Source organism: Erinaceus europaeus, chromosome 21, assembly GCF_950295315.1.
Source record: "Erinaceus europaeus chromosome 21, mEriEur2.1, whole genome shotgun sequence".
Taxonomy (NCBI): domain Eukaryota; kingdom Metazoa; phylum Chordata; class Mammalia; order Eulipotyphla; family Erinaceidae; genus Erinaceus; species Erinaceus europaeus.
Window position 1 is genome coordinate 10,985,370 of NC_080182.1, and position 27,957 is coordinate 11,013,326.

General features: G+C 51.0%; 1 protein-coding gene across 2 annotated transcripts in view; it reads left to right on the top strand.

The window, feature by feature from the left end:
* Nucleotides 1-6,019: 6,019 nt before the first annotated feature.
* The window catches only part of VIPR1 (vasoactive intestinal peptide receptor 1), a 46,392-nt gene continuing 24,454 nt past the window's right edge, over nucleotides 6,020-27,957 (top strand). The window contains exons 1-2 of one of the 2 annotated variants that reach the window (XM_007517404.3): nucleotides 6,020-6,199; nucleotides 21,904-22,012. In XM_007517404.3, coding sequence (XP_007517466.2) covers nucleotides 6,134-6,199; nucleotides 21,904-22,012 — 175 coding nt within the window. In that variant the 5' untranslated portion in view covers nucleotides 6,020-6,133. The remainder of the gene's footprint in view (nucleotides 6,200-21,903; nucleotides 22,013-27,957) is intronic. The other variant, XM_016185801.2, reaches the window with a different exon arrangement.

The following is a 27,957-nucleotide window of genomic DNA, read 5'->3' on the forward strand; positions in this document are numbered from 1 at the left end:
TTCATTTGTTTCGGTGAATGGAATTCTTGAAGAACTGATGTTCACGTCTAGAGCATGACTACAGATCTGACAATTCCTCCTTCCTTATGTGACCGTTTTATATACCTTGAGGCTGTATCATTAGATACATAGATATTTGCGATTATTACATCTTGGGGATGGGTTAAGCGTTCTAATGATATGGACTATCCCTTAAACTTTCCATCTCAAATTCCCCTTCATCACACAGACTCTGATGACTAACCCTTGTCATTATTACTGATATCTATTTTTACGTTTCTGTTTATCATGTGTTGTTGTTCCTGATACCCCACACACACAATCTCTCATGAAATTGGTATTTACTTTGTTTTATTTTTCTTTCTTCTAGCTGGTTAGAAATCATGTAATAACTCCCATATTTTTCCATTAGAACCCTTACTTTTTTTATTTAGTTATTTTTTTACCAGAGCACTGTTCAGCTCTGGCTTATGGTGGTGCGGGGGCTTGAACCTGGGACTTTGGAGTCTCAGGCATGAGAGTTTATTTGCATAACCATTATGCTATCTACCCTCTACCCAGAACCCTTACTTTTTACATTTGTTTTTATTTGTGATTAATCGTGGTTTACAAGATTGGAAGACTGCAGGCTATAGTTCTACATTAAACCCACCACCAAAGTTCTGTGCCTCCCAACAGGAACCACCATAATTCTCCCAGAGTCTTAGAGACCATTTGTTGCTTCTGAAACCTTTACATTTCTAACATACAGTAGCCTCTGATGGCACTGATGACTTAAATCCTATGTCTATTTGTTCTTGTCCTGCCTACATTCTCTTCCTTGTCTGGAATCTCTGCTCAAGGTTAGCCACCACCTGTTCACAGGAACGACAGGCTGGGAGTAGAGAGGTGAGTATGGGAGCTGAGGTGTGTCACAGAGCTAGTCTGAGCTCTCCCCACAGCCCTATGGGAGCTCACTGCCTCCAGAATGAGCAATGGCCTGAGAGCCGGCCACTCTCTCTGAGACTCTTCCCTGTGATCCTCATCCTGAACCTTGTTCCTAACCTCATCTTCTCCCAGCACACACTGGTCAAGTGAGGAGATCAGCCCCAACTGGGAACAGATGAGACACAATCGTGCTCACACACATACACACACACACACACACACTGCCTTAAGCAGTTAACTGAAAGCCGCCACTGCTGTTAAACTGCACACGAGTGAAGAGTCCTTCCCTCTCAGGCTTCCCAGACTCACTGCACCGTGATCTCATGCCAAGCTGCACAGTGACACAGTGCTGACTCCTGCACTGAACTGAGTCCTGAAATTTGGGAGGAAAAAAAAAAAGCACTTCCCACTCCAGTTCATTTTTCTTTGTGTCCAGAGGTGTTCCCTAAGGGTAGGACTTAAGTTTCCTCTACCTTGTATCTTAGAGCAGAAGATAAAGTAGGGTCACTGTCTTCATGGTCCGTGCCTCTGTTTACCCTCTGGTAGCCACAGAGAGGTAGCACTTGGGTCATCTCTTAAGAAAGAACTTCCTGGGGAGAGGGGTTAAGTAGCATAATGGTTATGCAAAGAGACTCTCATGCTTGAGGCTGCAAAGTCCCAAGTTCAGATCATAAGCCAGAGCTGACTAGTGCTCTGGTAAAGAAGGAAGGAAGGAAGGAAGGAAGGAAGGAAGGAAGGAAGGAAGGAAGGAAGGGAGGAAGGAAGGGGAGGGGAGGGAGGGAGGGAGAGAGAGAGAATGAACTTGCCAAGGCTGGGGAAAACACTGAATAGCAGAGCACAAGACTTCAATCCCCTCAGCTTCAATCCCCTTAGCACTGCATATACCAGAGCTGAGTGGTACTCTACTCACTCTCTCTCTTTCATAAACATAAATAAATAAAACTTCTAAAAGAAAGGACCTGTCTTCCTCTGTAAGGGATGCAGTGAGCCAACAACTTCTGGCTGCAGTGCCTTCAGGACTCCTGTGGCACCTGAGCAGAAGCCATGGACGGTCAGTCCCCACCTCCCTGAGCACAAGAGGGCCACTAAGCTGGGGCTCTGTCACTGCTGCATTCCCTTTTCCCAGCCTGTCCTGCTTTCTTCTCCTTTATCCCTCACAGGATAGCCCCTACTAGTCATAAGAGTTGGTATTGTTCTCTCTCCGCCCTTGTCGTCTAAGCCAGCCCCATCCTTCAGGACCAAGCCTGAAAGTACCAGCCGCTTCAGAATAGCCTCTGGGTCGCATCTCTCCTCACCTGTTGAGTCAGCACCAACTGGGAGCAGATGGACACATATTCCCAGGCTCAAATGCATACAGCACACATCTACGAATTTCCTGTAGCACCTCCCCCTCAAGACCCCCTAGATCCCCCTAGGAGGACAGCCCATGTCTACATGTCTGCTTCACAGCAGAGGAATGCTCTGTTACAGAGGGAGGAGGGAGCACGGCTCTTTGAAACACCTGCTTGGGTCATGCCTACCTTTCCCACACCCCTGCCAAACTACAGCTGAGAATCCATACTTTTTTTTTTTTCTCACTTGAACAGACCCCAAAGAACTGGCAGCCTGCAGAGGCAGTGGGCATATCACATCCCCAGAGCTGTCGGTCCCACTCAGTGGATGAAGACCTAGGATGTAGGTACCCTAATCTCAGAAGCCCAGGGAGGGCAAAGCTTTCCTGAGAACATGCAGCACTGTGGATGGTTCCAGAAGAGGCATCTCAGAATCGTGACTTCCCAAGCCAAGTTTCTGTGTCCTCCTCTCCCTACCATGTAGCACTGGAGTCCCCAGACACCTTCCTGACTCCACCGCACAGCTTCCCACCACTGGGATCCTGAGCTGAAAGCTTCAAAACAGTGACTCAGGGGGGTGGGGAAGGCCTGGGGGAGGTGGGCATGGAGCCCACTGCAGGGATGCGGCAGGCAGCCAGGAAGCCAGGCAGCTCTGAATGAGTAACTGCAGATTCTCTCCCTGCCTCCATGCCTGTCATCACAAGGATGGCAAGTGACTGTCGGTTTCGCTCTCTCTCCACCCCCCTGCCCACACCTTCTGCAACCCTTGCTTCCTGGCATCCAGGAAGGGAAAGGTGAGATTTGGGTCTGAGACTGGGGAGAGGTTCCAGGGAGTCTCAGAACAGGATACTCCAGGAGTCTGAGGGGAACAGATAACAGAACCTGGCTGTAGGAATCCCCTGAAATGGTGAGGCAAAGCCAACTCTGAAGGGACTAGAATTCTCAGACAGGTTCTGGAGAGATGGAGAACGGAGTTGCAATCACTGCTACCCTCACACCCACTGCTCCTGGTACCCGCTCCTCCTTCCAAATAAAGCCTCCATAGATCATGGGACAGGGCAGACAGCTTTCTCACCAGATGGCACAAGATACTGTCCCCACCCTGAAGAGTGGACCCATGATTGAGGCCCAAATGCCTCAGAGGACAGGATTAGATCTGCAGAAACAATTAGCTGAATTGTGGTCACATTTAGCCTTGGTTGAAGTGTGTGTGTGTGTGTGTGTGTGTGTGTGTGTGTGTGTGTGTGTGTGTCTGCTATTTTCTATATTCCTCTCTTTCACTTCTGTTTTTGCCTTTTGAGAGGCAAGGAAGGGTGGATCTCCCCTGGGAACAATTCTGAAGGAACAAAGAAGTAATCTTCATTGCAAGGAATCTGCATGAAAATCATTTTCTCTTAGTCACCTTTCTTAAAACCTGGGGGCTGCCAGAGCATCAAGAGCCCCTCACCTGTCATTCTACTTGGCCCCTGGATCTCCCCTCTCTTCTAACTAAGTAGGGGTGCCTTGTGGACCACAATGCAGAGATAGAACCCATCTACCCCCAGCTAGCAAACCTTCAAATCCCTGCCTTTCTCCTAACCTCCTTCCCTGCCTTTTGCTGAGCACTTTAAGTGAACAAAGTCCAGCAAGAGGTCCAGCTCCCTCGTATTCCCCAGTCTCTCCCTTCAGTGCATTCACAGATGACCAAGATCCCGACCCTTCATGGAAACAGAGCTTCAGCAGGTCAGGACTACAACAGTGATGGAATTTCGGCTTTCTGCAGCCAGCCGGGTGGTCTTATGTGTAGAGAAGGTGGACTCTGTGAGAGAAGAGTTTAATGAGAGTGGAAGGTGGGTGATACTGAGGGCAAAGGGTTTAATGAGAACTAAGTCCCATGAACACACTATTACCACCTAGGACTCTGGGAAACTATCAGCAGAGGGGACTCCATGACCTACTGGGGAACTGAGACCTGAGATGGGGACTTACTGTCAAGGTCCTTTCTTTTAGAAGTTTTATTTATTTATGTTTATGAAAGAGAGAGAGGGAGAGAGTGAGTAGAGTACCACTCAGCTCTGGTATATGCAGTGCTAAGGGGATTGAAGCTGAGGGGATTGGAGTCTTGTGCTCTGCTACTCAGTGTTTTCCCCAGCCTTGGCAAGTTCATTCTCTCTCTCTCTCTCCCTCCCTCTCCTTCCTTCCTTCCTTCCTTCCTTTTTTACCAGAGCACTACTCAGCTTGAGTCAGCACCAACTGGGAGCAGATGGACATATATTCCCAGGCTCAAATGCATACAGCACACATCTACGAATTTCCTGTAGCACCACTCCCTCAAGACCCCCTAGATGCCCCTAGGAGGACAGCCCATGTCTACATGTCTGCTTCACAGCAGAGGAATGCTCTGTTACAGAGGGAGGAGGGAGCACGGCTCTTTGAAACACCTGCTTGGGTCATGCCTACCTTTCCCACACCCCTGCCAAACTACAGCTGAGAATCCATACTTTTTTTTTCTCACTTGAACAGGCAAGCACCTGGACCTCAGAAGTGAGGGTGGCTGATTCCTCAAAACCTCAAGTTCCACCCTCAAGTGAGGGTGGTGATTCTTCAAAAACACTTCCTCAGGGTGAGGAGACGTGCGAGGGCTGGGTCTCTTCTCACAAAGGTCAGGACAGAAGGATCTTACAGACATCCAGTATTTGGGAGAGGCCTCTGTCCAGTGCCAGTGAAGATGAGTGGAAGGAGGTGGAAATTATGAGATGGTACTTACTGGAAGGAGGTGGAAAGCTATAATTACAACAGCTCCCAGGAGCGGCACCGCACACAGGATACCCAGCGCGCTTTTAATATGTGTGCTAGGAAGGGAGGGAGGGAGCGAGAGAGGAAGGGAGGAGAGAAAGCAGGTGCGCCCCACATAACGAGGACACCGGCAGCCCAGGTCCTGACCTGTCTCTGAGCCTCACTTTCCCGGCAAAACAGGGAAGGTGGAAGGCCTCTGGATGATTTTTTTTCTTCAGATGCGTGGTCTGGGTCGGTGTGCAGAGAACAGAATCTCCCTCCCCGCGTGGGGGCGCTGACAGTTCGGCCCAGGCTCCATTAGGAGGGGCCCCTGCCCAGGGTGCAGGAGTGCGGGCGCACCACCCTCCAGGGAACCCGGCCCCCGGCCGTAACCGGCGGGGAGCTGCGGGTGCCGAGCGCCCCTGGGCGCAGGGCGGGCACGGAGGAGGCGGGGGCCGGGGGGCGGCCTCCAGTCGCGCCGCGAGCTCCCGGGCCCCTCCCGCGCCTCTCCCGCGCCCCCTGCAGCGGCGGCGATCGCTAAGGGCGCGCCCACCAGCCCCCCGCGCCCCCCCGGCCCAGCCCAGCCCCCCGGCGGGGCACAGAGAGGCGGCGCGGACTGTCGGTGGCCCCGCCCGCCAGCACCAGCCCCCGAGGCGCGAAGGTGGGAAATGGGGGCGCCGGCGGAAGTCCCCGGTGGCGGCGACTCCGCAGGTGCGGTGGGGCGGGGCGGCGGGCGCGGGCCGCGGTGCTGGGGGCCGGCTGCAGCCGCAGCTTGGAAACGTCGTGCGTGGGTCCAGCGGCGAGGACGAGGCGCGGGCGCCCGGACTGTGGACCGAGGTGCGCGGAGCCTGGGCTGGGAAGCGTAGGCGCCCCGGCCCGCCCTCACCTGCGCCTCGGCCCCGCCCCTGCCGTCCCATTGGCTGGACCCCGCGCCCGTCAGGCGAGCCCCCGGGGCCCGCCCCGCCCCACCCCGCCCCGCCCCGCCCCGCCCCGGGGGTGCCTCTGCGCGCCCAGCCGCGGCCGCAGCGCACTCTGCCGGCTCCCGGGTCCTGTCCGCGGGGAGCGCGCCGCTCGTCCGCCCAGTGCCGGCGCGGGCCGCCCGCCGCGGGCTCGGGGTCACCATGCGCCCGCCCGGGCCCTGGCTGTGCGCGCTGGCCGGCGCCGTCGCCTGCGCCCTCGGCCCCCGGGTGAGTGCCAGCCCGGGCAGCGGGCGCCGCGGGAGCCGCGGGAACCTGGCGCTCCGGCTCACGTCCGGGGAAGGGGCGCCAGAGGCGGGAAAGCGAGCACTGATCCCCACCCCGCCCCCACCCCGCCTCGCACCGGATTTAGACCCGAGGGGTGAGATCTTGGGGTGTCCTGGCCCTCCCGGCTCAGTGATCGGGGACCCCGGGGGAGGCGCGGCGGGCGAGCCCGGCTGCAGACTTGCCTTCCGTGTAGCAGCCGCGGCTGTGCGCGGGGCGGAGTGGGGTGGGGTGGGTGCCACCGGCTGCGGGGACGCGGTGTGGGCGACCGAGGCGGGACACCTCCGCAGACCGCGGCTGGGAGCGAGGCCGGAGGGTCGCCGTGGTGTCTTCTGCGGGTCTGGGGGTTGTCTGCCTACCAGAGTGAGCTCAGCGGCAGATCCCGGAATGGGGGTGCTGGGGCCTGGAAACGGGCTTTGGGGGATCCGGTGGCCTACCAGCAGCCCCTCCTGTCCCCGGGCGCGAGGAGGAGCTGAAAGGCATGGTGCGCAGGTGGAGGCTGGTGTGCTGTGAGGTGTTTGTCTGGAATGGCCAGGTATGCGCCTGAGAAACTGAGCAGGAAGCCAGCAGCTGCTAGTAGTGGCCTCTCCCTTCTGCTTGGGCCCCACACGGATGTGGGTGCCCGTGGTCCCGTGCGCCCCGTGCCTGTCTGTGCCCGGGGCCTGTGTCTAGGAAGGGCAACCTGGGTTGCAGGGCAGATCCCGGCTGAGGCAGGAAAGGCAGAGATAATGTCCTGAGAGTAGGAATAATCTACAGACCACGTCTACCCAAGTCTCTCCGAGGCCCAAAGACACTTATCTCCCAACAGTCAAACCTTGGCTACCTCCCCAGCCAGGACCCGAGGCATCTGAGGGAGGCTGTCTGGGCAGGGTTAGCTGGTGGGAGAGTGAGGTATCTTGATCACCCGGAAGCCTCTGTCCTGCCATCACACCTCCCTTGCTATGACCTTCTCCAGGACAAGGATGCCTGTATTTCCATCTAGCTGATGCCTTGCACACTTTGCAGGAGAAGGCATGGCCCTTGGGAAGGGGCTGCCCCTTTCAGTGTCAAGGGCCTCAGTGTCAAGTTCTTCCAGGCCTGGGCCGCCACCACACAAACGCCTCCTGTGAATCAGGGATCCACAACAGTGACTAGTCCTCTCTCCCCTCATCTCTGCAGGCCTCTCAGTCCAAAGACAGAACAGTTCTGCTCATGCTAGACCACATCAAGCCCACTTCCGGAGATAGTCAAGTCTGGCTTTTTTAGTACCTCCCCTGTCTTTCTAGATCTTATTCATGTAGTACCCAACTCCATCCACCTCCTCCTCCAAACAGGAGGCTCCCCTGATTGCTCCAACCCACGTGGCCCTCCTCCCTCCGAACCCACCTTTCTGTCCTACTCACCTCCCAATCTGGACTCTTCTGACCATCCCACGGGATCAAAGGCCAAGGTCTGGGTGCACGTGAGGAGCCAGTGAAGGACTGGGTCCATGGAGAAAGGGGAAGGAAGGGCACCAGGCAGTGGCACACCTAGCTGAGTGTATATGTTACAATGTGCAAGAAACCAGGTTCAAGCCCCCAGCCCCCACCTGCAGGGGGGAAGCTTTGAAAGCAATGAAGCAGGGCTGCAGGTGGCTGGCTCTCTGTCTCTCTCCCTCTTTATCTCCCCTTTTCTCTTGGTTTATTTCTGTCTCTCTCCAATAAATAATAAAGTATTTAGAGAGAGGAGGGGCAGAGTCAGGACTGAGTGAGGACAGGCTGGAGTAAAAGGCTCCATTCCCCACCTTATTCTCTCCTTCCTTCTCACCAGCCGCTACTTGCTCCCTCATGAATGGACACCAGAAAGTCCTGCTCCCATAAGCCTGGGAGGTGGGAAGGGAGTGAGAAAAGGGGGTGGCCGATGTTATCAAAGTCATAAAGTAGCAGCTGCAAAGTTCAGTTTGAAGGCCCTCAGCCTTATCACTCTGACCAGTTTATGGTACCCTGACCTCAAGCAAGGAAGAGGAAATGTCTGAACAGGGAAGCAAAAAAAGGAAAGAAAATCTCCAGTGTTTCAGAAGAGGAAGTCTGCCCACAGGCCACCATGGCAGACCTTCCACTGCCAGTGCCCCCCAGACAGCAGGCACCTCCCCAGTTCAGTGTCCAGCCCCAGGGTGGGGGGCTGTCTCAGAGAAGGAGCAGATCCAGGCTCTGCCCCAGAAGATTCTCAGGTTGAGAGGGAAAAGAAAGACCGGAAACCTAAAACAGGGTAAAGGGGTCTTCCAGGTGGTTGTGGAGTGCAGCCACCCAGAACTGGGGCAAAGGTTGCAGAAAGAGGCAGAAAAGGCTCCCTAGAGAAGGCAGTTTTTGATTCTTTTATCTTTTTGTTGCTTTTTCTTTCTTTCTTTCTTTCTTTCTTTCTTTTTTTTTTTCACCAGGGCTTTTGCTGGGGCTTGGTGCCTGCCTGATTTCACCATTGAAGTGCTCAGCAAAATGGACTCATCTTCCACCTCAGACCATAAAATGGCCCCTTTTGGCATGAGCATTGAGCCTGACCCCAGACAAAGTGCCCTTTTCTCCTCAGAGGCTGGAGTGGCCCAGGGCTTGGGGAAGGCTTTCTCTCTGAGGTGGGTTGCTGCCTACCTGCTCCTAAAGGCCTCTCCTCCCCACAGGTATCCTGCCATTGCTCCCAGCCCCTGGACTCTGTCCACAGCTGCCCAGGGCCTCAAGTCCCCCAGAAGGCCACCCTGTGGGCTTTAGGAGACACAGCTGCAGTGGGGTCAGGCCTCATCTCTGAGTGAGGTAAAGTGAAAGTGGCAACCCCACTGAGGGCTGCCCAGGGCTTCTGGAGACTGTGCTGAAAAGATGAGCTCCCATGAAACATCCAAGCTGGGGCCAGCCAGCAGGCCTGCCCCTCACACACACCCCTCCCCACCCCCAACAGCCAGCCAATGCTGAGAGTATCTTTAATCTGTTTCCTCGTCACAAAAGGCAGGAGAGGAACTCTTGGCCCAATGTGCAGGAGAAGTGGGAAGAGAGGACGAGGCTGGAGGTCAGACTCACCCCCTAACAGGGGCATAACTCCTCTCCAGACCCCAACCCCCCCAACCAGCCTCATGACTATGAACTAAACTGAGTCTTCCGGTCACGACTTCTGTGAAGCAAAGGATGCGAAAGTCCTGAGGAACTAGGTGACAGGGTATCCCTTCTCCTGGCCCTGAGCTTGGTGCCCAGTGTGGACCTCTCCACAGCCCCTTCTTGCCCTGACCTGCCTTGGGGGCGGGGTGGAGGTGTCTTCATGAGGTGGACAGACAGCTTGGGGTGAGGCTGCACACCCCATGAGGTAGTGGGCTTTCCTGGGATGGAGGGCTGGGTGGGAAGCAGTGGGCCTCCTCGTGTGGCATGTGGGCAGGTGCAGTGGCCTGCCTGAACTAAGCCCGCCACTGCCCTAGACCCTTCACTCAAGTCCCTCTACCCCAGATCAGGAGTGAGGCCCGTGGATCTTACCAAACCCCCCCCTTTGCTCCCATTTGCTCCCATTTCTTTCGGCTCAACTACCTAAACTCCACCAGCCACACTTGACTTCCCAGCACAGAGCAGTTCTCAGTCACCCAAGAGAAGGTATAGTATGTGTAATGTGTGCCTTACACTATTTCAGGAGAAAAGAAGTATCATTTAATCTCTCCATCACATACCTTTTAATATGTTCGGCATTTAAAAATATTTATTAATTCATTGACTAATTAATTAAAATATTTATTAATTCATTATTGATGATGAGAGAGAACCAGTTTCCCTCATGCATGCAAATTCAGAACTCCACTCAGAACTACACCACCTCCAGGCTGCTAGTCCTTCCTCCCTTCTTTCATACTTTTTTTTATTATTACCTCCAGCATTATTGCTGAGACTCAATACCTACATGATAAATCCTCTACTCCCAGTAGCCTTTTATTTCCCTCTCCTTTTTTGTTAAATAGGACAGGGAGAAATTGAGGGGGAGGGGAGATAAAGAGAGACACCTGCAGTACTGCTTCATCACTAGTAAAGCTTCCCCCCTTCAGGTGGGGAGCAGGGGCTTGAACCTGAGTCCTTACATGTGCTAACGTGTGCATCACCACCTGGCCCCAACATTTTAAAAAAGATTTTATTTATTAATGAGAGAGAGAAAACAGAGCATCACTGTGGCATATGCAATGCTGGGGATTAAACTCAGGACCCTATGCATGAGAGCCCATTGCTTTATCCACTGTACCACCTTCTGAGCTACTCAAGCATATGTATTTTTAATTTTTTATTGATGAGTTAATATTGATTCACCAAATTATGAGATAACAGGGGTATATATAATTCTGCATCATTCCCAGAGTTCTGTGTCTCCATTCCCTCCACTGGAAACTGCAGTAATTCTCCCAAGGTTACAGGTATGGGTTGACTTTTTTTTAAATTCTTTATTACCTTTATTTATTTATTGGATAGAGACAGCCAGAAATTGAGAGGAAAGGGGGTGATAGAGAGGAAGAGAGACTGAGAGACACCGACAGCCCTGCTTCACCACTTGTGAAGCTTTCCCCCTGCATGTAGGGACTGGGGGCTCGAAACTGGGTCCTTGTGCATTTTAGCATGTGCACTCAACCAGGAGCGCCACCACCTGGCCTCAGGTTGACTATTATTTCTGTAACTATCTATCTATATATATTATATATTAGCCCCCCTTTTTGTGGTCCTGCCTTCCCTTCCTTTCTAAGTCATACCTACACCTGTTACTACTTCCAAATGTCCTCCCTTTGTTCCTCTTCTCTCTCTGGGTCCTGATGGAGTTGGAGTTCAGAGCCCTCTGGTCATCTTCCCCTAACATTTCTCCCCCTCTGGGAGTATGGGCCAAAATTCTATTTGGGATACGGAAGGTGGAAGGTCTGGTTTCTGTAATTGCTTCTCTGGTGGACATGAATGTTGGCAGGTGAACCCATACCCCAGCCTATTTCTATCTTTCCCCTAGTGGGGTAGGGCTTTGGAATAAATTTGTGAGGTCGTCTGCCCAGAGAAGTTAGGGTGGAATCATAGTAGCACCTGCAACTTGCTGGCTGAAAGATGATAAGACATAAAGCCAGACAAACTGTTTAATAAACTGGAACCAAAAGGTGAGACTAAAGCAGATGAAAATAGGGATCTTAGGATGGAGAGAAGCTGGCAAGTCTATTTTAGGTATGTTCTTAGGGGCCTATGACTTTAGTAAATTTTGCTTGAGTTTGATAGCTAACATTCAGGTTGGCAAAAATATTGTCTGAGAAGATGGTGTCAGAATTGAGAATAGAGCCAGAAAGCTGGATGAGGGCAGAGAGTAGCTCCCAAACTTGAAGAAAGTATGTAAATACAATTAATTATAAACCCCATCAACCTGACCTAGAGCCCCTATATATTTATATTCAGCACAGGAGCCTGTGTGACCTCTGAGTCCCTGTCAGTCTGAGCTCTCAGTCCATGGTCACAGCTGGGAACATTCTAGGCTGCACTCATTTCAGGACCCGTCTTCCTCATGTGGCAGGGTAGGCTGACCCAGCCTCCCTTCAGAGAGTGGGGCTGTCCCTACCATTCCTGCTCTACAGTGAGGACAAGGTCCTGAGAGGGGCCACAAAAGGGCTTATGATGACATTCCTGATAGAAATGACCAGTGATGGTGGAGAGAGGGATCAATCTATTAAAGGTCTAGGCCCATCGTGTCTTTGTGGGAATCCCAGGACTCCCTGACTAGAGAGCCTCAGATGATGGAGTAGTCTGGTATTGACCACAAAGGCCATCATTAAATGACCCAGTCTCTTGCCCTTATCTAGAATTGTAGTCCTTTCTTTATTTGATGTGTTTAGACTTTCTCCCAGTTGCTGAATCATTATCAATTATTGTATCCAAACCAGTATTAGGTTTGTGGGGTCTGGCCTCAAATTAGGGAGGAAGTACACTTCAGATTTTAGTGAGGTCTAAGTTAACCTTAAGTCTTACTGCATTTATTTGTTTGATGATTCTAGTAAAGGTTCTCAATAGTTGTCCTTTTCAAATACATTTTTTTAGTTTTTTATTTATAAAAAGTAATCATTGACAAAATCATAGGATAAGAGGGGTACAACTCCACACAATTCCCACCACCAGATCTCCATATCCCATCCCCTCCCCTGATAGCTTTCCTATTCTTTTTTTAAAATTTTTATTATCTTTATTTATTGGATAGAAACAGCCCAAAATCAAGAGGGAAGGGGGTGATAGAGAGGGAGAGAGACAGAGAGACACCTGCAGCCCTGCTTGACCACTTATAAAGCTTTCCCCCTGCAGGTGAGGACTGGGGGCTCGAACCCTGGTCCTTGTGTATTGTGATAGGTGTGCTCAACCAGGTGCGCCACCACCTGCCCCAGCTTTCCTATTCTTTATCCCTCTGGGAGTATGGACCCAAGGTCATTGTGGGATGCAGAAGGTGGAAGGTCTGGCTTCTGTAATTCCTTTCCCACTGAACATGGGTGTTGACAGGTCGATCCATACTCCCAGTCTGCCTCTCTCTTTCCCTAGTGGGGTGAGGCTCTGGGGAAGTGGAGCTCCAGGACACATTGGTGGGGTTGTCTGGTCAGCATCCTGCTAGCATCTAGAACCTGGTGGCTGAAAAGAGAGTTAACATACAAAGCCAAACAAATTGTTGAACATTCAAACATATTTTTTAAAGTAGAAAGAATACATAGTGAACGTGGAAACAAACACTCAACAGAATGGCTGCAGAGGAATTACTAGCACTGGTCCCTCCCTCCCACTTCCTGGACTTGACAAATAGTAACCTTTAACATTATAATTTGCATCATTTGCTGTTTTAACTAACGTACTTTAAAAGGAAATTATAGGCATCACGACCTTCTATCCCAAATTATTTTAAGTTGCATCTCTAAAAACCAAAGGACACTGTCCTATCCAAGTAGGAGACTGTCAGCACACCAGACTGCATCTGCAGCAAGACCTGAGTGGCTAAATCCAGACAGCACCAAGCAGCACGTAATCAATCCCTGCCGATGAGAGGTGTTACCTACCGTTGGAGGGGCTGACCTTATCATAAAAGCCTTCCTGCGGGAGTTGGACAGTAGCACAGTGGGTTAGGCGCACGTGGCACAAAGCACAAGGACCGGCATAAGGATCCCGGTTCGAGCCCCCAGCTCCCCACCTGCAGGGGAGTCGCTTCACAGGCAGTGAAGCAGGTCTGCAGGTGTCTATCTTTCTCTCCCCCCTCTGTCTTCCCCTCCTCTCTCCATTTCTCTCTGTCCTATCCAACAACGACGACATCAATAACAACCATAATAACTACAACAACAACAAAAAACAACAACAAGGGCAACAAAAGGGAAAATAAATAAATAAATATTTTTAAATTTTATTTTAAAAAAGCCTTCCTGCCCAGTGTCATGAGGGGCTGTGCAGAGAGCAGAAGGAGTGGGTGAGCGTGGGGCTGGGTCTCACTGGACTGGACCCAGTTCTTCTATGCTCCACCCCCATTAAGGTTCATAAAGGCATAAAGGTACCAGCTTTCAGGAGACACCTTCTGCTAGCTGAGAAACAAATTCTTCCTGTGCTGTGGTCATCAGAGAAGGGGAACTTGGCAGCAGCCTTGCTCTGTGAGTCGAGGACACACTACTCCGTGACTGCTGGTGCTGGTGACTCCACTGCCAGCGCCACCCACTGACACCATGCTTGTAAACTGAGCCCTCTCTCCGCATGAGTGCCCAGGATGACTCCCAGGGGGCAGAGCAGACATGCTGGGTGCTTATTCTGCCTCTCTGTGGCCAGCCCTCACCACAGCATCCTCTGCTTCCAGCACATCTTCCAAGAAGGGCCCTTAGACAGGAGCCCCGGGATCTTGTCCTGGGACCACTCTGGGCTGTGGAAAGTTCTTTCTTGCCTCAAGCACAAGACTACCTTCTGATATCCCCCCTCTTCTTCAGCTCCCAACACACCCCAGCTTTCTATCTTTCCAAAACATTTTACTTTAATGAGAGAAGTACAGAGAAAGACCAGAGCCCTGCTCAACTACGGTCATGGTGGTGCTGGGAATTGAACCTGGGAACCTCAGGCTTGGAAGTCTTTTGCAGAACTATGGCACTTCAGAGTCTGGAGACTCCAGAACGTATGGGTCTCACTCCATCTCACTAATAAAAGCTACTTCTTCTAAAAAGTTAATGATTGGGTCACATGCTGCAGAAATATTTCCTAATTAGCAAAGTGTACCCATCTGAAGTGACAGCTCAGAGGACATACAGCCATATCCTAGACCAAGTGGTCACATGTTCCTGTCACCCCAGCAGGCTCCCACATGCTCCTCCACAGTGAGATGGGCTTTCATTCCAGCTGCCTCTAGAACCTTCTGCAAAACTGGGAGCAAATGTCTCCTCTGTCCTGTGACTCCTAGATTCAACCTGCATTCCTGTCCCCCCACCCCACTTTGTTCTTGTCCTATATCTTTCTTTCTCTCTTTCTTTCTTTTTTGCCTCCAGGGTTATCACTGGGGTTCAATGCCTGCACTATATGAAGCCATTTTTCCCATTTTGTTGCCCGTGTTTTTATTGTTCCACATTCAAGAGACAAAATGAAGCAGGTAGCCTGGGAAGGCGGGTTGTGCGAGCACTGCTGTCTCTCGGGGGCCTCAGTTTCTACCTGTGTCTCTCCTTTGCCCCATTAGTTAAATGACAGGATCTACAACTAATCAAAAGATATAAGATACTGATGGGGTATGGCATAAGGGGGAACATTCCCAAGTCCCCTGCTTCCTTCTCCCCACTCCCCACTTCCTCCAATGCACCAGGGAGGAAAAAAGAAAAAAGCCCTCATTTGGTTAACAGTGATGTTTAGTGCCTGGTCACTTGCAGACAGGAAGTATTTTTTCCAGTCTCACCTAGTGTCTGTCACCTGCTGCCCCATTTTAGAGCCCTCTTAGAGGCCAGCTGCCTTTCACACTCCTCCACACTGCTTCTGTTGCTCCTTCCACCATGTTTTAGGACTCTGGACAGTGTGGGGTTTCTGACTCCAGGCCAGGAGCTATCAAGCTTCCCTTGGGGGAATTGGACACCCCCTGACAATGCCTGAGCCAGGCCCTTCCTGGCTTCCAGAGCACTCTGTTACAGAGAAAGTGTTGGGGGCTGAGTGGCGGCGCACCTGGTTAAATGCACACATTACAGTGCACAAGGACCTGGGTTCAAGCCCCTGATCCCCACCTTCAGGGGGAAAGCTTCTCGTGTGGTAAGGCAGGGCTGCAGGGGGGAAGTTTTGTTGTGGTTTGGTTTGGTTTGTTGTTGTTGTTTTTGTATTTGTATTTTTTTTTAACCAGAGCACTGATCAGCTCTGGTTTATGGTGGTGTGGAGGATTGAACCTGGGACTTTGGAGCCTCAGGCCCAAGAGTCTCTTTGCATAACCATCATGCTGTCTACCCTCATTTTCTCTTACCCTCTCTGTCTTCCTCTCCTCTTTCAATTTCTCTCTGACTCTATCCAATAATAAATAAAGTAAAAAAGATTTTGAGGGGAGTTGGGCGGTAGTGCTGTGGGTTAAGCACACGTGGCACAAAGTGCAAGGACTGGCATAAGGATCCTGGTTCGAGCCCCCGGCTCCCCACCTGCAGGGGAGTCATTTCACAAGCTTTGAAGCAGGTCTGCACGTATCTATCTTTTCTCCCCCTCTCTGTCTTCCCCTCCTCTCTCCATTTCTCTCTGTCCTATCCAACAACGATGACATCAATAATAACTACAACAATAAAACAACAAGGACAACAAAAGGGAGTAAATAAATAAATATAAAAAAAAGATTTTAAAAGGAAACATATTCAGAGAAAGTGTTGGGGATCCAGGCCCACCTCAACCCAACGATGTGGTCCAGCTCCCTTGACACTCACCTGGAGCTGAGCCCAACATGGGACAGGGTGAGGGCTTGGAAGAAAACCGTTTTCCCTTTTCTGCATTGGGCATCAGGAAGCAAGTTGAGAGGAATAGGCAGCGCTGTGGTTAAGAAGGCCCGGCGATGCCAGTTTTGAGGTGTGGATTTAAGCTATGAAGACCGACAGCAATTGGAGGGGAGTGAAAGTGGTGTTGCAGTTCTTACAAAGATGCTTCAGGTTGCAGGTGGTAGGACTGCCTGCTGAGACCTCTGTCTAGGCAGGAGCCAGTAAGGCCTACATCTCCCATCATGTGCCCTGGTGCCTCGGGGTTGCTCACTGCAGCCCCACCAGACTTCTTATAACCTTACAGTTATTAGGCATCTCCATGCTTCTGCATACACTGTCCATAACTCTCTGGAATGCTCTTACTGTACCTCTGCTTGTCAAACTCTTGTACATGCTCAAAGGTCCACCTCTAACACTATTTTTTAGGAAACCCACACCACAACTAACTACTACCCAGGAATCTTTCCCAAGCTCAGTAGGCTCGCCTGTATCCATTTGGAAATTTTTCAACTTTGTGCATCTGAGTCCAGAGAAATAATGAGGATGTTTAGAATAAGGAAATAAGTGAAAGAGGAAGTCCAAAGTATGCCTGAATTCCTCAGTGATAAGGGCTAGAGGGAGCTGCCCTAGCCCTAGCTCCCAAAGGGCAATGGTTGACCAGATGGCCCAAGAAGTGGTCATGGAGAGATTGATGGAATCCAGACTAGTGCTCATAGACTTAGGTCCCATCTGGGAATGTGCATTTGCTGGATGACCTCAGGCCCTTCTTGGGGCTTCTGTTTCCTCTACCCTTTTCCAGATGAGGTTCAGCATTCCAAAATCTTGTGGCAAAGACAGGATTTCATCTACCAGACCATGACCCTTTATTCAGACACTCCTGGGTCCCAGGTAGCCCTGGTGGCTCGGCCCCACCTCTGCAAATTGCCTCTCAGGAAAGACTCTGTGACCGGGACTAAGGAACAGAGCTGACCAGAGAAGGTGGCCTGATACCCTTCTACCCTCAAAGAGTATCAGGTTGACCCTGTCAGAAATCCTTTGATGCCTTTGGTGACTAGAAAATAACCATCTCTTGGCAAGTGTCATGACCGTAGTCCTAGCTTAAGAGGGTTCATCCAGCAAGTGAAGGCACCCATTGTCCTCTCCTCAGAATATAAGTCTAGACTCAATTCCTTCAAGCCATAGAACAAAGTATTGATGTCGCTCAAGTAGGCGTGTTTTAGGTGCCTGCCGTCAGGGTTCAGACAGTGTTAAGAGGACCCAGCTTTTCTCCATCTCGCTACTCTTTTTTTTTTTTTTTTACAGTTTTGTGGTTTTTTTTTTTTTTAACCAGAACACTGCTCAGCTCTGGTTTATGGTGGTGCAGGGGATTGAACCTGGGACTTTGGAGCCTCAGGCATGAGAGTCTCTTTGCATAACCATTATGCTATCTACCCCTGCCCCCATCTCTCTACTCTGCCTTCAGCTGTGTGACATTTGCCAGTGTGTCCCAGTTGGCAACATGCTGGTGGCCCATGCATCCTCCGAGGTTTCCAGTCCAGTGGAAAAGAACAAATCCACTCGCCTAATTATTTAATCCAGAGCCCCAGAAGTGAGTCTCCTGGTTTTGAGCGTATTGACTTGGGCCACGTGCCAGGCAGGACTACGGCCAGAAATGCCCTGACCAGTTCAAATGGAATCACCTGTTGAGCCCCTGGAAAAGGATTCATCAGATCTCCTTAGACTTGGACTGGGAAATGAGCTGGTTTTCCTGATAGAGATGAGAACATGTCATTGCAAAAAGGCAGCAATAATAGACGTCCACTTCACACCACAATGTTGCAGGTTGGTGAGAGTAAGGATAGGGAAGAGAGGCAGGCTGGGAAAGTTTCCAGCAGGCAGAATGAAACCTGTTGCTGGTGGATGATGGGGCCAAAAAGGTACTTGGGAGAAAATATACTCCACACAAGCAAAATAAGCTAACAGTAGGACACAAGCCAGAGTAGCCTATCCCCAGAGTAGAAGGTTCTCTGGATAGGCCACCACAGGGATCTCTGTCCATCACACTACTTGTGTCTGAACAGGATGTACCAAGCATAGTCCCCTCGAGATAATAATTTCCTTCTAGTCTGAATAGCTCTATATGACCCCAAAGAGATCAGAGCATAACATTCCCTTTAAGGCTCATAGCTTGTATTTTTTTAAATTATTATACTTGTTTTAATGAGAGAGAGAGAGAGAGAGAGAGAGAGAGAGAGAGAGAGAGAGAGACCAGAGCACAGTTTAGCTCTGGCTTATGGTGGTACTGGGGATTGACTCTGGGGCCTCAGAACTTAAGGCTTTATAAAAGTCTCTTTGCATAACTATTATGCTGTCTCCCCAGTCCCTTACCTTTTCTTTTAAACACCCATACAAGTAAATACATCCCTCCCCATGCTATATCCACATTAATTTCAACAAAACAAGTTTAGGTTTTTGTTTGTTTGGTTTTTGCCACCAGAGTATCACTGGGGCTCAGTGCCAGCACTATGAAACCACTGCTCCTAATGGCCATTTTTTCCTTTTTATCACTTTATTTTATAAGGCAGAGAGGAATTGGGGATGGGGGGGTGGACCCAGTTAAGAGTACATAGTACTACGGGCAAGGACCCAGGCTGGAGCCCTGGTTCCACACCTGCAGTAGGAAAGCTTCACAAGCAGTGAAGCTGCTTTCTTTCTCCCTATCTCCCCTTCCCTTTCAATTTATCTCTGTCCTATTGAATAAAATTATGAATTTGTAAAAGGAAAAAATAACTCAGAGAGAGGAGGGGAGGATACAGAGAAGAAGAGAGAAAGATAGACACCTACAGACCTGCTTCACTGCTCATGAATCGCCCCCCCCTACAGGTGGGAAGTGTGCACTCAACCAGGTGCATAACCACCCAACTCCTCAGCCGAACAAGTTTGAAATGGTTTCCCAGTAGCCAGGGAAATAACTCAGCTGGGAAGGCACAGGACTTACATGGCTGAGGCTCCTGGTTCCATCCCCAGCAATCTGTGTACCTTTGGTGCTCTGACTTCTCTGTTTTTTCCTGTGAAACCCTATCTCATATGAAATAAATTATTTTTGGTCTTTGCCCTCAGTTTTTTTTTTCCAAGATTGGATTTATTATCATGGCACACAGAGAGAAAGATAGAGACCAACATACTGTTCCGCTCTGGCACATGTTAGTGCCAAGGGTGGTGCCTGCTCTCAAGGCTCTGTGCTGTTTCTGGCTGTTCCTGGGCAATTATCACTCAGACTCACATGCCTACCCCTGTGCCAGTGTCCCCCTGTCCCCACCCTGAGTCCCTGGACAGCATACAAAGAATGAAAGAGAGAAACCTAGATTGTTTTTTTCATTGCTCCTCTCTGTTTTCCAAAGTCTACAATCTTGGGCACTTCAGGCATGCAAGTACCAGTTTAATTTTTTTTCTTTAAATTATTTACCAGTTAGTGTCTTTTTAAAATTTTTTTATTTATTTATTTTCCCTTTCGTTGCCCTTGTTTTTATTGTTGCTGTTGTTATTGATGTTGTCGTTAATGGATAGGACAGAGAGAAATGGAGAGAGGAGGAGAAGACAGAGAGGGGGAGAGAAAGATAGATACATGCAGACCTGCTTCACTGCTTGTGAAGTGACTCCCTGCAGGTGGGGAGCCAGGGGCTCAAACCGGGATCCTTATGCCGGGTCCTTGCGCTTTGCGCCACGTGCGCTTAACCCGCTGTGCTACCGCCCGACTCTCCAGTTAGTGTCTTTACCCCCCAACTGGATAGTAAAGTTAATGGTCCCATGCAGTGTTCATGTTAACTGTGGCTCCCAGGCCACAGCACACAGAGAGTGAGTTCTGGGTGCTCAGAGGCCTTGTCTGAAAGGCACCCAGGACAAAGAAACTGCCCCCTTGGGACTGGGCTAGGTCAGCCACAGTGCTTAGTTACATATGAGAAAATCAGCTGGTGAGAACCTCCAACACAGTGAGGCCCCTCCAAAACTTCCCACAGCAGAGGAGAGGACTATTGAGGTGGAAAGGACTCTGCTGTGACGTCTTTGGCTGTCCAGCTTCAACCTGTCCCTTAGTAAGGTTAACTTACTTAGAACTTTTTCAGCCCATCTTGGATGGAGCTTGAAGAAATCATGTGAAGTGATATTAAGTCAGAAACAGAAAGATGAATATGGGATGATCTCACTCTCAGGCAGAAGTTGAAAAACAAGATCAGAAGAGAAAACACAAGTAGAACCTCAACTGGAGCTGGTGTGTTGCACCAAAGTAAAAGACTCTGGGGTGGGTGGTAGGGAGAGTACAGGTCCAAAAAGGATGACAGAGGACCTAGTGGGGGGTGTACTGTTATGTGGAAAACTGAGAAATGTTATGCATGTACAAACGATTGTATTTACTGTCAAATGTAAAACATTAATCCCCCAATAAAGAAATTAAAATTAAAAGAAAAAAGAAACAGAAGGAGAGGTCAGGCAGTAGCACAGCAGGTTAAGCGCACGTGGCACAATGCGCAGGGACCGGCGTAAGGATCCCAGTTTGAGCCCCCGGCTCCCCACCTGCAGGGGAGTCGCTTCACAGGCGGTGAAGCAGGTCTGCAGGTGTCTGTCTTTCTCTCCCCCTCTCTCCATGTCTTCCCCTCCTCTCTCCATTTCTCTCTATCCTATATCCAACAATGACATCAACAACAATAATAACCACAACAAGGCTACAACAACAAGGGCAACAAAAGGGGGGGGGGAAGAAAAAAGGATTAATATGGGATGATCCCATTCACAGGCAGAAGTTGAGAAACAACATCAGAGGGAAAGCACAAAGCAGAACTTGGACTGGAGCTGGTGTGTTGCACCAAAGTCAAAGACTCTGGGGATGGGGGGGAGGGTTCAGGACCTGGAACATGATGGCAGAGGACCTAGTGGGGGTTATGTTGTTATGTGGAAATGTTACGCATGTACAAACTACTGTATTTTACTGTTGACTGTAAACCATTAACCCCCCCAATAAATATTTTTTAAAGTTAAGAACAAGGCAGATGAGGGACGAGAAGGGTCAGTGTCCATTTCCCAGGCTATATCTCCCCCTTCCCACTCAATTTCTCTCTATTAAATAAAGAAAAGGAGAGGGGATCTTAAAAGAAAGAGAGGAAGGAATAAACTTTTTGAGTCACCAAGAGAAGCAGTTGAGACTTCCTAGAATGGGGGCAGGGACTAAGGGGCACCTGGAGCCCACCAAGGTTTGGCCCCATAATCCAAAGTTAAGAGTCCAAGTCTGTAAGACAAGGTAGCACCAGCTTCACACACACACACACACACACACACACACACACACACACACACTCATCCACAGAGACTGAGGCTGGGACAGAGGGTTTACAATCCTAGATGGACAACAATGGAGTCCAGAGGGCCAGGCCCTCTCTAGTCTAGAATTGTGCCACTCACACACAAAGTTGTCATAGCTGCAACACTGCGGGGGAGGGGTGGGCACCAGGAAGCCACGAGGAGGTCCTCAAGGCAGACTGAGATCTGGGAACAAAGGACAAGTTTGGAGTCAGATTCACATCAATGTCAAGTCTCAGCCAGGGACTAGAGTTGGCTTCTGTCTGGGTGTGGGATTGGGCTGCAGTCTGGAACTTGAGTCAACTCAGGGACTGGGCAGGCTCTGCCCTGTGCTGCTGGAGTCTACCCAAGAGGTGGGCCATGGACTCATGAAGGATGTTGACAGGTCCTTCCCTGCTTCCGTCCCCAGGGTGGCCAGGCAATCGGGCTGCAGCGGGAGGAGTGCATCTACCTGAAGATGATTGAGGTGCAGCACAAGCAGTGCTTGGAGGAGGCCCAGCTGGAGAATGAGACCATAGGTAAGGCCTCCCAAAGGTGCTGCAGACCCCCCAGAGAGACCCACTCTTCACAGCACAAGCCTGGATCCAGAGCCCACATTTGTCGGCTCAGGGTGGCACCTGGGAACCACTGGGTAGTGAGGAGAGGGTTCTGGGAAGAGTTGGGGTCCTGGTGGAAACAGCAAGAGGCTAATAGACCTCCATGTTCCTGTCACCTACCCCAGGTCAGCCGTGCTAATGTGGGGCTCTGAAAAGTGAATGACATCAGCTCTGCCTTCAGCGGTCCCTCGCTCTTTTCTGTTAGAAAAGCAGAGATGATGCCCCTGCAGCCAGCCCACCCTGAATAGGGGCCTAGAGTGCTGGGGTGGAGGCCTGCCACCATGAGGCTCACAATGCCCAGCTCAGCCCAAGGGAAGGTTGAGTAACTCAATGGTGGGTACTGTCCTGCATCCTTTTTTTTCACCCCTGTACATTAATCACAGTGCTACATCACCTTTATTTATCATAGGCATGATTAACATTAGGAAGACAAGCTAAGGAAGCCAGTACAAATAAAGGTGACATGAAAATCAATTTCAATAACTTGCAAAGATTCCTCTCTTTGTTTCACATATGGGACTAAAAATCCTTAGTTGTCACTGATATCCTCAAGTCACATAGGACTTTTCATTCTATACCACCAATGTTTTTTTTTTTAATTTTACTAGTGACTTAATATTGATTTACAAAATTATAAGATAATGGGGATATAATTCTGAACCATTCCTACCACCAGAGTTCTGTATTCCCATCCCCACCACTGGAAGCTACAGTAGTTCTCCCAAGGTCATAGATGTGGGTTGATTATCATTTCTATACCTATCTATATTTACATGTTTGCCTTTGTTGGTTTTTTTGTTTATGGCCCTGCCGTCTCTTCCTTTCTAAGTCACACTTACACCTATTACTACTTCTGAAGTCTTTGTTTTTTTCCTCTTCTCTGTCCAGGTCCCAATGGAGTTGGAGTTCAGAGCCCTCTGGTCATCTTCCCCTTATCATTTCACCCCTTCTGGGAGTATGGACCAATTTTTTTTTCTTTCTATGGTTGTCTTTTATCTTTTTAATTTCTTTTTCATTTATTTTTATTGGTGTATTAATGTTTTACAGTCAACAGTAAATACAGTAGTTTGTACATGCGTAACATTTCCCAGTTTTCCACATAACAATACAACCCCTACTAGGTCCTCTGCCATCATCTTCCAGGACCTGAACCCTCCCCCGCCACCCACCCTAGTGTCTTTTACTTTAGTGCAGTACACCAACAAAATTCTTTCTGGAGTGCAGAAGGTGGGAGTTATGGCTTCTGTAATTGCTTCTCCAGTGGACATGGGTGTTGGCAGGTGAATCCCTACCCCAGCCTGTTTCTGTCTTTCTCTAATGTCTTTCCCTGTCAAGGCTCCAGAGAGGTTCTAGGACACAACCACCCAGGGAAGTCAGGATGGAATCATGATAGGTTCTGCAACTTAGTAGCTGAAAGACAATAAGATATAAAGCAGAAGAAATGATTAATGAGTGGGTCGGGCAGTAGCGCAGCAGGTTAAGCGCACACGGCACAAAGTACAAGGACCTGCGTAAGGATCCCAGTTCGAGCCCCTGGCTCCCCACCTGCAGGGGAGTTGCTTCACAGGTGGTAAAGCAGGTATGCAGGTGTCTGTCTTTCTCTCCCCCTCTCTGTCTTCCCCTCCTCTCTCCATTTCTCTCTGTCCTATCCAACAACGAATGACATCAACAACAACAATAATAACACAAGGCTACAACAACAAGGGCAACAAAAGGGGAAAACAGTGGCCTCCAGGAGTAGTGGATTCATGGTTTAGGCACTGAGCCCCAGCAATAACCCTGGAGGCAAATAAAAAAAAAAAAGAAAATGATTAATGAACAAGAACCAAAAAGTAGGAATAGAGCAGATAACAATAGGAACTTTAGGTGGAAAAAAATATGGAAGTCTATTTTAAGTATGTTCCTAGGGACACATGACATTCATACTTTTTGCTAGAATTTCATAGTTAACATAAAGATAGACAAAAATATTGTCTGGGAAGATGATATCAGAGTTGAGAATAGGGAATAGGGCTATAAAGCTGGATTAGGGCAAAGAGTATCTCCCAAACTTGAAGAAAATACGTAAATATGAGTAACTACATACCCCATCAACCTGACTCAGGACCATTTCTATTCATAGTCAGCACAGGAGCCTGTGTGACCTCTGAATCCCCATCAGTCTGAGTTCACAGTCCATGGTCACAGCTGGGAACATTCTAGGCTGCACTTGTTTCAGGACCTGTCGTCCTCAAGTGGCAGAGTAGGATGACCCAGCCTCTCTTGGAGAGTGGGGTAGTTTCTCAGCCCCCAACCTAGTTGGAACTGAGAAGGGGAAAAGTGATCCCAGGAAACACACTCTGCTATTAGGCCATTATGTTATATTGCCATTGCTAGGGAGCTGGGAGGACACTCGGTGACAGAAAGAGCCCACCACAGGAGCAACGCGGAAGCTGTAGAGTGATGAGGGCTGCCAAGCTAGTCTGCACAGGTCTGGAGGAGCTGGGATCTGAGGCCTCCCAACTCAGGGCTCCACCAGCCAGCACACACAAATACACTCATGTCTGTCTGTCTGTCTGTCTGTCTCTCTCTCTCTCTCTCTGTCACACACACACAGAGAGAGAGAGAGAAAGACTGACCTCCCCACCCAACCCTCTCTCAGCAGGTCAGGTGAATCATTAGTTCCTTACCCTGATAATCAGAAGGTCAAGGTCAGACTCAGAGGTTGAGCACTGGGGCCCAGGGACTCCTCCCCAGAGGGGGAGGAAGGTGGGGGAGATGAGGAGGGTCCAGAAGGCCTCCATTCTGGCAGAAGGTGGTGCCAGATAACTCTCAGGTCCTGCTGCCCAAACCTGGCAGGGACACCAAATCATATGATAGCACTCTCTGCTCTGCCCTGCCCCACAGCCCCAGATGCCCACACTCACCACAGCTCCCTGTTGAGAATAGGAGGAATTGCAGAGGGCTTTGAAAGGAACTGCTTGAGTCAGACTTACAAAGGGACTCAGGACTTGGAGAAGCAGAAAAGCTGGAAAGTTTAGAGGCATCGAAACAGGAGTGGAGGGTCAGGGGGTAGACACAGGGTTTATGGCCCAGTGAGAGGGAAGGAAGGGCTGGGTCCAGTGAGGCCACTGTGTGTGTCAGGCCTCCCCCCCGCCTGTGCCCTCTCCCCCTGAGGCCGAGTTCACAGTCATGTAACAGCCTCCTTTAAGAGTGGGAGCAATCTAGGGAGGGGGATGGGATGCGGAGGTCTGGTGGTGAGAAATGTGTGGAGTTGTACCCCTCTTATCCTATGGTTTTGTCAATGTTTCCTTTTTATAAATAAAAAATTTTAAATAAATAAATAAAAAGAGTGGGAGCAGCAGCACGTCTCCCTTCTCACTGAAGTGGACGGTTATAACCCCTCTCAGTGCCCCTTTCCTGCCCCTCCACCTGCTGCATGAGTGAATGTGTCTTATGTCACAGCTGGACCCTGACTCCAGCGGCTGTCAGTAAGGGCTGACCCTGTCTCCTAGGGCCCTGAAACAGCCTGTTGCCTCCCCATCTCGGGGCAGGCAGGCAGGAGCCAGACTGCAGAGAGGCCTCAGAAGGTTGACACCCCAAGGCAGAATCATGGACAGACCCCAGATCTAGGTCCCACTATAATTCCTCCCAGGCCCCAAGGGCAGGCCACCCGCGTGATCCCATGAGGTCACTGCTGGCACAGGGTGCCTGTGGGGTGCCAACATTTTGCCACCAGGCAGCTGTCTTGTATCCAGAGGAAGGCAGGTGTAGGGCTGTGGGCTGTGAGTCTGCCTCTCTGTGGGGCTCAGTGCATGTCCACGCCCATCCAGGGTTGTGCCTCTGGGTCAGTAGCTCTGTGTCTCTGTGGGTTGGGGGCATATGTGACATGTCTGGATGTGTCTGGCTGGTGTGCTGTGTCCCTGTGTTGCATTGTGCCTGGGTGCGTTACTCACTGTGTGTTTGGGAGCTGGGGGTATTGTGTTATGCCTGTGTCACTCTGGCCTTTTCCTATTTGAGTAAGCATACATGTGCGTATGTCTGCATGTCAGTCTGTGCTTCCCTGTGCTGACAGTACATCTCAGGATGCCTCCCTATGATCACAAACCTATCAAATGGCACAGCAAAAGCCCCCCCCATGCCCTCTACCCTCTGCCTTGCCACCCAGACATAAGAGGACCCACTTTCGTCTTGGGGAGGCAGGTCCAGTGGAAGTGCACCACCAGCCTGGACTGCACTGCATCTCTGTGGGCCTGGTGACATGTGAGGGTCAGCTGTGGGTATTCCCTGGAGTGAACACGCACAGAATACTCTGGGGGCCCAGCCCAGGACATCTGTCCTTCCGAGAGCCCACGCCCACCACTGTGCCACTTGCAAGAAGCTGCCCTGACCTCATGCCCTTGACTCTCCTGCCCTGCTCACTGACCTGCACCCTAGTGCCAGCTCACAGCCCAGCCCTGGTGGCGGGGAGATTCCATGAGCACCTTCCTGGCCTTTTCTCTGCTCTCCCTCTCCTCTGTGCCACCTCTGGAGAAGCTGAATCCAGGGCCAGACACCCAACTCCGAGTCCATTCCCCAAGCTGCACCCCAGCCGAGAGCCACAGCACTCACTGTCTGGCTGGGACCCAGACACAAAAGCTGGCCTTCAACACAGGGTGTGCGCCCTGCACTGTCCCAGAAGTTAAGCCGAGCCCCACAGAGCAGCAGTCCCAGGGGAGGTGCAGTAACAGAATCCTGCGGGTGGGAAGCATGGGGTCTACAAGGGAGGGAGAGTGTGCACTGGCTGGTGCAGCCATGTGACTGTGGGCGGACTGGCCTCAGTTACTCATCTGGCAAGTGGGAAGGTTCAGGGAACTCATTCACTGAGAGGGTAGAGCAGTGTCTGCCCTGTCCTAGAGCTCGCGAGTGTTTGCGAGATTTGACCTCAAGGGGCCCTACCTGCCTGCAGAGAGGCTGGCACAGGAGTAGGAGGGGGAGCTGGGAACCACAGAAGCTGCGGGACAGAGTGGAGTAGAAGTGGTGGGGGTCCCTACACAGGCCCTGGTGACCCAGGTTTGCTCCCCCTCCAGCTTCAGGGGTCGCCCAACGGCTACAGCCCTGGAAGATCCCCCTCGCGGCCATCCACTCACTCTGGTGGTCAGGGCCCCAGGCTTTGTACGGAATGGGGATGTCCTTCCAGCACCTCTTCCCAGTTCCCTCTCTTGGGAAACAGGAACCTTCAGACCTGAGCTGGGCTGGACTGGGCTGAGCTGGGCTGAGCTGGGCTGAGCTGGGCTGAGCTGGGCTGGACTGGGCTGAGCTGGGCTGAGCGGGGCTGAGCTGGGCTGGACTGGGCTGAGCTGGGCTGAGCTGGGCTGAGCTGGGCTGAGCTGGGCTGGACTGGGCTGGACTGGGCTGAGCTGGGCTGAGCTGGGCTGGACTGGGCTGAGCTGGGCTGAGCTGGGCTGGACTGGACTGGGCTGAGCTGGGCTGAGATGGGCTGAGCTGGGCTGGACTGGGCTGAGCTGGGCTGGACTGAGCTGGGCTGAGCTGGGCTGAGCTGGGCTGAGCTGGGCTGAGCTGGGCTGGACTGGGCTGAGCTGGGCTGAGCTGGGCTGGGCTGGGCTGGACTGGGCTGGACTGGCCTGGGCTGAGCTGGGCTGGACTGGACTGGACTGGGCTGAGCTGGGCTGATCTGGACTGGGCTGAGCTGGGCTGGACTGAGCTGGGCTGAGCTGGGCTGAGCTGGGCTGGACTGGGCTGAGCTGGGCTGAGCTGGGCTGGACTGGGCTGAGCTGGGCTGGACTGGGCTGAGCTGGGCTGAGCTGGGCTGAGTTGGGCTGAGCTGGGCTTGGCCCAGCTTCACGTTGACTTTGGCTGAGGGGTTGGGTTTCCAGAGCAAATCTACA